The sequence below is a fragment of the Electrophorus electricus genome, chromosome 22 (assembly GCF_013358815.1).
Source record: "Electrophorus electricus isolate fEleEle1 chromosome 22, fEleEle1.pri, whole genome shotgun sequence".
NCBI classification, from domain to species: Eukaryota; Metazoa; Chordata; class Actinopteri; order Gymnotiformes; family Gymnotidae; genus Electrophorus; species Electrophorus electricus.
In genome coordinates, this window is record NC_049556.1 from 12,338,854 (window position 1) to 12,351,353 (window position 12,500).

At 45.1% G+C, this 12,500-nt stretch overlaps 1 protein-coding gene across 1 annotated transcript in view; it reads left to right on the forward strand.

Annotated features, from left to right (window-relative positions):
- Positions 1 to 2,418, forward strand: part of LOC113592122 (protein shisa-like-2A) — a 10,854-nt gene extending 8,436 nt beyond the window's left edge. Inside the window, exon 3 of the mRNA XM_027032878.2 lies at positions 1,636 to 2,418. Coding sequence (XP_026888679.2) covers positions 1,636 to 1,820 — 185 coding nt within the window. The 3' untranslated portion in view covers positions 1,821 to 2,418. The remainder of the gene's footprint in view (positions 1 to 1,635) is intronic.
- The last annotated feature ends 10,082 nt before the right edge of the window (positions 2,419 to 12,500 follow it).

A 12,500-nucleotide genomic window follows, 5' to 3' on the forward strand; every position in this document is an offset into this window, starting at 1 on the left:
TTGTGAAGTTAAATGGGTCCTATTATATTTTCAGCACTTTTCCCCTTTCCATTTGCAATGTTACAAAGCCCAAAGTACATGCCAGAGTGACTCTTTACCAAAGAAACCAATTTTATCAGCTGCCTGAACAGTCTTGTAGGATAAATCTTCTTCCATTTTCTCTGTTGTAAGATGCGCTCGGTCTTGTGACACTTTCCATGTTGTCCACCGACTGGCGAGCTTGGCACGCCTTTCCCAGTACCGGAGGCCCGGAAGAGCTATTCAGTTTCATAGCCCGAGAAGATCCTGTGTCCTGTGTATAATGGTAGAACCACAAGACCTCAGTAACTGACACTGATTTGTGCCACTGTAAAAAATCACAAATTCTGATTTGTGTATTTTCTTGTTATATTTGTGTTATCTGTGTTTTCTAGCTGTTTTCTTGCTGTGTTTATAACAGCAATCTCTCTCCTTTGATGTCTCTCTCTCTCACACACACACACACACACACACACACACACACACACGGCTGACTTAAGCCCAGCTTTACCACACAGCAGCTCGCAAGCACTTTGATCCTTTGGTTCTCTGAGGAACTGCAGTGCAAGACAAAGCTCTTTCTCTGGGGTCTTTGGTAACATGTGTGCAAGGCTCTTACACACAAGCCTCACGCCTTCCTCATTTACATGCTCCACAATGTGGAGGACGTTCTAAGTCATGTTGGTAGACAGCAGAGACATCACCCAATGGCCAGAGACTATTGTACATAGGAATAATCTAAAAAGTGAAAAATGCTAAAAGAAGATCTCAGGACCAGTCAGATTAGATTCATTGTCTAGAATCATAAGGGGTGAAAGTTTCCCACCAGCTGTTAAATATTGTTTCTTATGCTTTCAGGACAAGTGTGATTTCATTTAGACCATGAATGGCTGTTGTAAGTCAACTAGTTGTCTGCAGATATAAAACAGATGACAAGGCAATGCCAAGTAAAGTCTTGGAGAGGCAGCATAATCCGAGGAGCTAATCCGAGCGTACTCTTCTGAGATGGACATCTGGGCTTTAGGTTCTACTACACACGCACCTTAGCAGTCAGTGAAAACCTCATGCCGTACATTTTGAATGGGTGATGTGACGTTTGCACTAAAAGTGTAGGAGGTTGTTGTTGCCACACTGCTGCTAAAGTGTTCCATCAGACCAGACAAAAGAAATATTATCTCTTCAGACATCTTACTTTGAAAGCATATAATCCGAAGTATGGAGATGCAGCAGTATGTGGTGTTTGGGCATACTCAACATTGAAGCCCTGGGCAAGCTTTGGAAGGAGAGGGTTCATTAATTAATGTGAATTTTTACTTCAGCCTGCGTCATTCCCTGAAAGAGTAATTAATCTTAGCACCCATGCTTTAGTGAATAGCACCTCAAGGCTGTAATTTGAATCTCTCTTAGGTTGTCAAACATTTTGTAAATTTTCCACAGTTTCTTTTCTCAGTCCACCATAGTGTGGTGTAGCATGTGGAAGATTCCAAGCCTTAATCTTCACAAAGGGAACACACATGTTTGGTGGCTATGGTGTGAGTCTAACATTTAACGTTTGTTTGTTTGTTCATTTGTTCGTTTCTCTAAGCGTGGTCCTTATCAGCTTGTCTCGCTCACCAGGTATCGAGCAGAGTGTCGAGGAGGGTCTGAGCCAGACTGCTGCTCCGTCTGGACCACGGGGGTTCCGGAAGCACTTCTTCAGGGGCAAACTGGACTGTGACAACCAGCCAGCAGATCCCGAGCGTCTGTTCCAGCGTTGCTTCATGGCCACTGTCAGCACCACCAATATGGATGGACTGTCATAATGAAGCACCTGCTCCCTCACGCCACCTCCGCCCATCCATACTTACACCAGCCACGTGCCAGCTCCACCCACCGAGCCCTGTGCCAGCTCCGCCCACTCATGCCTATGATAGCCCCATTCTGTTCTTTACTGTTGCACATGGAATTATTGAACTAAATATTTTCTAAATTGAGGTACATGTTTATAAGGATTTGTTTAAAGTCGATAGAATCATAATGTGACAGTAGAATCATGAATTCACCTCACCCATTCACCTCACACATCCTCCTCACCCATTCACCCCATATATCCTCCTCACCCATTCACCCCATATATCCTTCTCACCCATTCACCTCGCACATCCTCCTCATCCATTCACCTCACACATCGTCCTCACCCATTCACCCCATATATCCTCCTCACCCATTCACCTCATATATCCTCCTCACCCATTCACCTCACACACCCTCCTCACCCATTCACCTCACACACCTTACTCACCCCTCCCACTTTACCTTTGTCAGTACATTTGGTTTTGACGTGTGATCCATAAAACATCTTGATCACCTACTGCATTTAGTGCATTTAGATCAATTGGCATTTCCATAAGCAGCTTACAGATGGAGAATATTTTTACCTTTAGCTTAGCTGTGAAAGAAACCATCATTTACAAAATCAAATCCCTTTGAGTTAAATTTTAAATCATTATTCACAAATGTCTTTGAAGAGTCATGCAGTCCAGAGTAATCATGTCTCAATCACTGCATGACAGCATGGGTTCTGGTCTTGGGTTGAGGTTTCCATCACCTTGATAATTTAGCGGTAATTTGCCTTTTTTCACAAACCCTGCATGATATCCTGCAGAGAGGAAGCATCTGATTCTCAGGTTATGATTATGCAAGCTGTCAGGCTAACATGCTGTCATTATTACAGCAGACGCCCATGTGGACGGCCATGTGGACTTCCATGTGGACTTCCATGTGGACTTCCATGTGGACGCCAGCGGCATCATCTCAGGTACACAATCAGCATGAGGAAAACGTGCCGCAGTTTATGTAATATTCTAAGCATGTGACACCTTGCAGTTCTAACCCTCCCTTCCTACATAAACCTACTTAAAAAGATAAAAGCCAATAAAACAAGGCTGTTCTTCAGAGTTTGTCTTGCCTCTCACAGTTGCAGGGTAGCCAAACATGTTGTAAAACAGATGATGCCAACTTTACTTGCTAGTGAGTTTCACCTGACTCTATTGTCAAGAATTATTTGAAAGTTGAGTGTGTGACAGGCCAGTATCCTATTTTTTATCCAGTATACAGTCTAGTGTCCTGTCTGGTACCCAATGTATGGGCTAGTGTCTTGTTTAATACCCAGTGTACAGGCCAGTGTCCTATCTAATACACAGTGTACAGGCCAGTGTCCTATCTAATACACAGTGTACAGGCCAGTGTCCTATCTAGCATTTTGTGTATAGGCCAGTATCCTGTCTGGTACCCAGTGTAGAGGCAAGTATCCTGTCTGGTACCCAGTGTGCAGGCCAGTATCCTGTCTGGTAGCCAGTGTACAGGCAAGTATCCTGTCTGGTACCCAGTGTAGAGGCAAGTATCCTGTCTGTTACCCAGTGTAGAGGCAAGTTTCCTGTTTGGTACCCAGTGTACAGGCCAGTGTCCTGTCTGGTAGCCAGTGTACAGGCAAGTATCCTGTCTGGTACCCAGTGTACAGGCAAGTATCCTGTCTGTTACCCAGTGTACAGGACAGTATCCTGTCTGTTACACAGTGTACAGGCCAGTTTCCTGTCTGGTACCCAGTGTACAGTTCAGTATCCTGTCCATTACCCAATGTACACGTCAGTGTCCTGTCTTGTATCCATCTAGGATAAGTGGCCTATACCAGGGAAACCTTAATCTGGAAGCAAGATTCCTTCTCCCCACACAAACGGGACCCACTGCTAGCACACAGTGGAACTGCAGAATGTCAGTAAGGGAGGGTGGGTAGTTAGTGCCAGGATGTCTGTGAATGTTAGTGTCTATTCTGTGTCATTTGTTTAAGCAACATCAAGCCTTTACAGTTGGGTGAATGAATTCAAGTACCGAAAAACTGCGTCAAATTTCAGGGCAGCAATTATTGAGCTGCAGCTTTTCTTTGCATTTTTTGGCCTTCAAATTTCAGGCCACGTATTGAATAAGCCTGTTAAAAGCAAGTGGACATTGTAGGAGCTCAGCATAGTGTGCAAACCGTCAGTATGTGTGTATTGAATAGTAATCTACACGAGTTATAAAAGAATGGCCTTAAGCATAAGGTAGTGGGCACAAGATGACCTCCCAGAGGAAGGAAGAACACCAGCTAACTTCCTGACCACAAGTGAAGCAAGTAGTGACTATGAGTTGGCTAGAGTTAATAGATGATGTACTGTCAAAAAAATACAATGTAAGCAAATACCATGTACAAATGCAAAGTATCTAAGTTATCCCAGCAGCTCCACATGATGCTCTCTGTTCTTCAGTTGGAGAGTTTTTTCTTCACATCTGATACTTCAGAATTATTCCTAAATACACTATGAATTTCTCTCATGCCTTTTACTTAACAAAAACCACCAGGCAGAAAGAAAATGGACTACAGTGTCACACTGAGTCAGAGGTCACTGGGTCAAAGGTCACTGACACTCCAAGCTTAGAAAAACCTTTGGTCAAAATGTCACATTAACAAATTTCTGGGAGCATTAATCCACTCTTGGGAGCATTAACGCCCTCCTGGAAACATACTGTGTGTTTGTGTGTGTGTTTCTGTTTTTATGTGATTTATGTGAAGCTTTTTCTGTCGTGCACCTCGTCGTGAAGTTTAGATGTAAAGATAATTGTTCAGTGCCTTGTTTTGCCTTTTTTGTTTTAATTGGTTTGTCTGTTTAAGTGAACATTTATTCACGTCAATGCAGCTGGCATATGATTTATCTTGAGGTTTTATCTTGACTCCCAAAGAGTCTAAATGATTTCTGCATTTTTATGCAGATGGTTTTTATGGGGGAGATGGTGTTTATGGGGGGTGGTGTTTATGGGGGCGGTGGTGTTTATGGGAGAGATGGTGTATATGGGCAGATGGTTTTTATGTGAGAGATTGTGTTTATTTGGGAGGTGGTGTTCATGGGGGACGTGGTGTTTATGTAGGAGGTGGTGTTTCTAGGGAGATGGTGTTTATGTAGGAGGTGGTTTTTATGTGGGAGATGGTGTTTATTTGGGAGCTGGTGTTTATAGGGGAGATGGTGTTTATGGGGGATGTGGTGTTTATGGAGGAGATGTCGTGAACTGGCCTTTTCCTTTCTTGCTTGGTGAGCGTGTTCCTGGCGCCTGACATCTTTGTTCATTCGTGCTTCTCTGGTCTTTCTGTGTGATGTCACCAAAGCGTCTGTGTGAGGCTGTGGTGAAAAAGAAGGCAGTTTTATAAATGTGCTGTGATGAAAAGAAAACAAAAATGTAACACTGTGAGAATTTATCATGCAATGAGTGTTTGTTTGTTTCTCGTCACCTGAATGCAAATGCAGACTCTTCATTAAAGGTATTTTTGATCTTCATTGTCAGTGTGTTACATCATTCAGACTGAACATCGCCATGGTGCAGGGGTCATGCCCCCAGGACTTTGAGTCAGTGGCTGCTTCTCTCTGGTCCACGACCCAGCAGGTCAGAGATGCCGCTTGCAGTGGCAATGTGCAAAGTTGGTTCCTGGTGAATTTTTGCCAAGGACCCCAGCAGACTCTCAAATCGACACTCTATCAGGTGTTCTGGAACAACCTGTGACCAACCCGCTACCTCTGTGGGAGGCTGGAATGGAATGAAATCACAGAGCGTCTGGGGGTTGATGTGGACACCAACATGCACAATGCACCACTAGCCCACAGTAAGTGACTGTACACTGTGCTCCACTTAGCCATTAACAGTCTGATGCCAAGAGCGAGGTTGTAAGGATTGGCACCAGGCCGAGACCCCCTCCGGCCACCAGAGGGAGGCCTTGAGTCAACCACACCATTAATCACTCAACAGCTTGGATAGACCTTATATAAGCCCAGTGAACCAGTTGTTCAGTGCTGGGTCTTTGCCAAAGTTCTGAGCCAAGCGCCTAGCTGGTCAGCTAAGGTATTGAGGTCTGTGAGCTCTCATGCTACACCTCACTTTTGTGCTGCGAGGGTGTCCGTGTTTTCACACATCCCCTCCTCTCTCCAGTTTTCCCTCTTGAGTCTGTCTGTCTCTGGAGGCTTCCCTTAGCCATTCAAGTTCCTGCCTGTTTTTTGGTTTTGTTTAGGAAGTTTTAGTTTGAGTTTTCCCCAGTGCATCAGGGTTGCCATTTCTTCCCCTGGCGTCCTTTGTTCTCCCTTTTTCCCATGCTCAGTGTGGTGTTTAGTTTTTCCTTTTGTTTTACCTGACCCAAGCCCTAACTATTCGGCACACGGGCCCACTGTTGTTAGAGCGTGGTTGCTCACCGAGTAAGCTGTTGGTATCATCACCCAGCTGACCTGGGTTTGAGACAACCTTACAGAGGGTGTGTTTTTAGTCCAGTGAGCTCCATCACCACATGATATTGTATCTCCACTCCAGTCCCTAACCCACCTTAGTGAGGTCACCACAATCTGAAAGAACCCTAAGGAGTATGACTATTGTATTACTCATCCAGCAAAGATAAATGAAAGTTCTGACAAACGTGTCTGACCTCTCTCTGAGCAAGACTCCCAGCCAGATACACTAACTCACAGAACTACACCCACAGGTCAAGTGAGAAGACTCCAGACAGGTATATTGTGCACCCAGGAATCCAACATTAGCCAGACCTAAGATGGGAGACGGAGATCCTGAGGGAGAACAAAGGACGCGACGCGAGGAAAAGGCCTCGAGGAAAGCGAGCCAGCATCAGGAACAGGCTGAGGGCTCGGGCACACTGAGCTCCCTTACCTAACATCCTGCTAGCCAATGTTCACTCTCTGGACAACAAGCTCCACGACTTCCGGGCCAGGATAAAGTTTCAGCGAGACATTCGGGACTGCAACCTCATCTGCTTCACTGAGTCGTGGCTGAACCCAGCGGTACCCAGCGAGTTCTTCTTGGTTCACTGCATGGACAGGATGGCAGATTCAAGGAAGTCGAAAGGCAGTGGAGCGTGTGTGATGGTTAACAACAGCTGATGCAACAATGCCAATGTTGTTACTCTCAGCCGCTCCTGCTCACCCAACCTGGAGCTGCTTGCCCTCAAGTTTCGTCCTTTCTACCTTCCTCGGGAGTTCACTTCAGTCATCATCAACACCGTGTACATTCCACCTCAGGCCAACACAGACACTGCACAGTGGGAACTTCATAAGACTCTCACACAGTTTCAGGCACAACGCCGGGACATTGCACTTATCGTTGTTGGTGATTTCAACAGCGCGAACCTCAAGCGTACAGTGCCCAACCTTTACCAGCACGTAACCTTCCACACCAGGGGAAATATAACACCAGACCACTGCTACACCCCATACAAGGACAGCTATAAGGCACTAGCTCATCCACCATTTGGTAAGTCGGACCATGCCGCCATCTTCCTCCTACCAAAATATAAACAAAGGCTGAAATGGGAAACGCCGGTTCAGAGGGAGGTTGTGCGCCGGACAGACCCATCAATGGCCGCTCTGCAGGACGCTCTGGATGACGTGGACTGGGACATGTTCCAGTGCAGCACTGATGATGTCAGCAAGTTTACGAAGGCAGTGGTAGGGTTTACTGGGAAACTGGTGGACGATACGATTCCAAGAGCCACCATCAAGAAGTTTCCCATCCAGAAACCCTGGGTCGACAAAACCATCTGCGAGGCTCTGAACTCTCGCACTACTGCCTACAACGTGGCGATCATCAGCCGGAACATGGACGAGTACAAGTCTGCGGCATACAGAGTGTGCAGGGCGATCATGGACTACAGAAGCCCACCCTCTGGACTGATAAGTGAGGATAAGTCTCTGGAGAACGAGCTAAACATGTTTTTTCGCTTGCTTCGAGGCTACATCTAGCAGCGCTAGTTCTAACAACGCTAATGGTGCTATCGGCACAGCCAACGGCACATGCGCAGAGCCCACCAAAGGCCAGCACCCTCTCATCATCACGGAGAGTGACGTGAGGAGAGTGTTCAGAAGAGTTTAATACCAGGAAGGTGACGGGACCAGATGGTCCTCAAAGCCTGCACAGACCGGCTAGCCCCGGTACTGACCGACATCTTCAACCTCTCCCTGATGCTCAGTATCGTCCCATCCAGCTGCAAGCGATCCACCATCGTCCCCGTCCCAAAGAAAGCTCGACCCTCTGCCCTCAATGACTACCGCCCCGTTGCCCTCACATCAGTCGTGATGAAGTGCTTTGAGAAGCTAGTCAGAGACTTCATCACATCTTCACTGCCAGCCTCCATGGACCCACTGCAGTTTGCATACCGCCACAACCACTCCACTGATGACACAATTGCACATCTGCTCCACACCACATTGACCCACCTGGACAAAGGGAGGGGTAATTATGTTAAAATGTTGTTTGTCGACTACAGTTCAGCATTTAACACCATCATCCCCTCCCTACTCACTACTAAGTTGGAGGATCTAGGACTGCATACATCCTAACAGACAGACCACAATGAGTATGGGTGGGCAACTGTGTCTCATCCACCCTCACCCTCAGCACTGGAGCTCCTCAGGGTTGTGTCCTAAGCCCCCTGCTCTACTCACTGTACACCTATGACTGCACGGCCTCTTCCAGCTCCACCGTCATTGTCAAGTTCACTGACGATACCGTCGTCATGGGCCTGATCTTGGACAACGATGAGAGGGCCTACCTGGAGGAAATTAAACACCTGGAAAACTGGTGCCAGGGAAATAATCTCCTCCTAAACATCAGCAAGACAAAGGAGCTGAATGTGGACTGCAGCAAGAAGCAGGAGCAGCACTACCAACCTGTGAGGATCAACAGAACCACAGTGTAGAAAGTAGACAGTTTCAGGTACATTGGAGTTCACATCTCGCAGGACCTGTCCTGGTTCCACCACACCAACTCCCTGGCAAAGAAGGCTCGTCAGAGTCTTTACCACCTCAGATGCTTAAGAGACTGCCCTACAAGGTACTGGGGAACTTCTACTCCTGCACTATTGAGAGCATCCTCACAGGGAACAGCACCAAGCAGGACAGACAAGCACTCCAGAGGGTGGTGCATTCAGCAGAGCGCATCACTCATACGGAACTTCCTGACCTGCAGACCATCTATTACAAGCGGTGCCAGACCAAGGCCAGGAGGATTGTGAAGGACCCCACCCATCCCAACAATAGGCTCTTCTCTCTGTTGAGGTCAGGGAAGCACTTTCACTCCCTGAACACCAATACAGAGAGACTGAAGAGGAGCTTCTTCCCACAGGCCATTTGGGCCCTGAATCAGGGCAACTGATAAACTGTGGGGACCACCACCACCATGTCAATAACATCATGACTGTAAATCTGTAAATTTGAAAACCGGAATTGTACTGTCATCCACAAACCTGAGCATTCCCCATTGTCATGGCAACCAAATCACTTCCGGGTTTTCATTCGTCTCCATGGTTCCCTGTCCCCTCCCCTTTCACACCAGCTGTTCCTAGTTTGTCACTGATTGTAGTGTTATAAAAACCCCGTCCCTACGTATCTTGTTTGTTGGTCATTGTCTTTGTCTTAGAGTGTCTCTCATGGTTTCTGGTCAGTTCTCTTTTGGTCTCTATCACTGTGTTTAGTCCGATCTCGTTTGTTCTCCATGTTCAGTCCATTCTCCTTTGTTCTCGGTGTTTAGTTCGAACTCGTTTGTTCTCTGTGTTTGGTTACCCTTTCTGCATGTTGCTTTCCTTGTTTAGTTCTGTATCTTCGTCATCAGTATTGTTTGTTCATCTTCCATAACCCGGTTCTGTGCTGTTCCCGTTTGTCTGTCTTTATGCTCACCGTTATGTTTATTATTGTTGTTCTCCGTTAGTCTTTCCTTAATGTTTTGTTCCCTCGTTGCCCAGTTCTCACCCTCACTATCATATTATTCTTCTGTTAGCCTGTTTGTTCTTCAGTCTATTCTGTAGTTTGTCTGTGTCGATTATTAAACTTATTTATTTATTCTAGTCAATCGGTTTGGTTCGTTATGGCGTCGTCACTTTGCATATGTGTTCGGCCCCTCCCACATTACATGTACATTGTGTACATACACATATCCATATATACATTGTACATTGTGTATATATACATATTATACATACATTGTTATATATTTTTTGTATTTTTGTATATATATATTTCCTTATGCACCCGTTTCTTTCCTCAGTTTGGACAGAGCACCCACAAAACCATTTCACTGCCAGTTATACCATGTATGACTATGTACGTGATAAATAAACCAAACTTGAACTAAAAATGAACCCTTCATGGTGTCTCGGGTGTATCAATCATTCGATCATAACTGAAAAATGTCAAGGTTTTTACACAACTTGCTTACTGAGGAATGAATAAAGGTGTTGTATTGTTGAAAGAAGCACCATTCAATAGAAACTTACTGAGACAGAACAAGTCTCTGTGTAATGTTTGAACACACACATGCAAGGAAGAGGATCCAACTGCAAGAGGTCTCCTAATGAGGTAGGAGGTCTCCTAATGAGGTGCGAGGTCTCTTAATGAGGTAGGAGGTCTCCTAATGAGGTAGGAGGTCTCCTAATGAGGTGCGAGGTCTCTTAATAAGGTAGGAGGTCTCCTAATGAGGTGCGAGGTAATGATTCAGTACAGTGGTCGTCAGTAATGATTCAGTGTTCTCGTCATCACTAATGATTTAGTACTATGGCCATCAGTAATGATTCAGTGCTGTGGTCATCAGTAATGATTCAGTACTGTGGTTATCACTAATGATTCAGTACTGTGGTCATCACTAATGATTTAGTACTGTGGTCGTCAGTAATGATTCAGTACTGTGGTCATCACTAATGATTTAATACTGTGGTCATCAGTAATGATTTAGTACTGTGGTCATCAGTAATGATTCAGTGCTGTGGTCATCAATAGTAATGATTCAGTACTGTGGTCGTCAGTAATGATTCAGTGCTGTGGTCATCAGTAATGATTTAGTACTGTGGTCGTCAGTAATGATTCAGTGCTATGTCGTCAATAGTAATGATTCAGTACTGTGGTCGTCAGTAATGATTCAGTGCTGTGGTCATCAGTAATGATTTAGTACTGTGGTCGTCAGTAATGATTCAGTGCTGTGGTCGTCAGTAATGATTCAGTACTGTGGTTTCTCGCAGCAAGTGTATGTTGATTAAGGTGCAGCATGTACATGTTGATTAGGGTGCAGCAGGTGTATGTTGATTAGGGTGAAGCAGGTATATGTTGATTAGGGTGAAGCAGGTGTATGTTGATTATGCTGAAGCAGGTGCATGTAGATTAGGGTGAAGCAGGTGCATGTTAATTATGGTGTAGCAGGTACATGTTGATTAGGGTGCAGCAGGTACATGTTAATGAAGGTGAAGCAGGTACATGTTGATTAGGGTGAAGCAGATACATGTAGATTATGGTGAAGCAGGTGCATGTTGATTAGGGTGAAGCAGGTGCATGTTGATTAGGGTGAAGCAGATACATGTTGATTATTGCGAAGCAGCTACTTGATTATGGTGAAGCAAGTACATGTTGATTAGGTTGAAGCAGGTACATGTTGATTATGGTGAAGCAGGTACATGTTGATTATGGTGAAGCACGTACTTGTTGATTAGGGTGAAGCAGCTACTTGTTGATTATGGTGAAGCAGGTACAATTATTTCTTTATATTTTTATCAAATGTTTATTATTTGAAATAGTGTTTTGCTGTACTGATCTGAATATGAGCTGAATATGCATGTTGTTCATTTGCATATGAATGACTCCATGTTTTGATAGCGATCACTGTCTCACACATTAATCATATTGTTGAAGTCACTGAGTGAATGTGTGTGTGTGTGTGTGTGTGTGTGTGTGTGTGTGTGTGAGTGTGTGTGTGTGTGTGTGTGTGTCCCAGTGCTGATAATGACAGAATGTGTTGTCATAAGATGTTTCCATGCACATGTAGAGGGTGTCTTGACACTGTAATTACCAATAAGACTATTTTCTAATTGCAGATGCTACACAAACACAAGAATACTGAGTTCAGTTTGAGTGAGGGTCCACCCACAGATGCAAACCAACAAAGAACCACTGACCACTCTCCCTGTAATCTCTGACCATTCACCCTGTAATCTCTGACCATTCACCCTGACCATTCACCCTGTAATCTCTGACCATTCACCCTGTAATCTCTGACTGTTTTTCCTGTAATCTCTGACCATTCACCCTGACCATTCACGCTGACCATTCACCCTGTAATTTCTGACTGTTCACCCTGTAATCTCTGACCGTTCACCCTGACCATTCACGCTGACCATTCACCCTGTAATCTCTGACCATTCACCCTGTAATCTCTGACCGTTCACCCTGTAATCTCTGACCGTTCACCCTGTAATCGCTGACCATTCACCCTGTAATCTTTCCTTTTTGAGTTTCAGGACATATTATGAGAGATTAACTCTGCTACTTTAACAAGGACATTTTCAGTCAATCTGCTCCATACCGCTACAGGTTAACCTGTGCTGGATTCTATGTGACTGATCGGAGATTACTGTGATTACTCTCAGAAAATGTGCTCAGACAAAT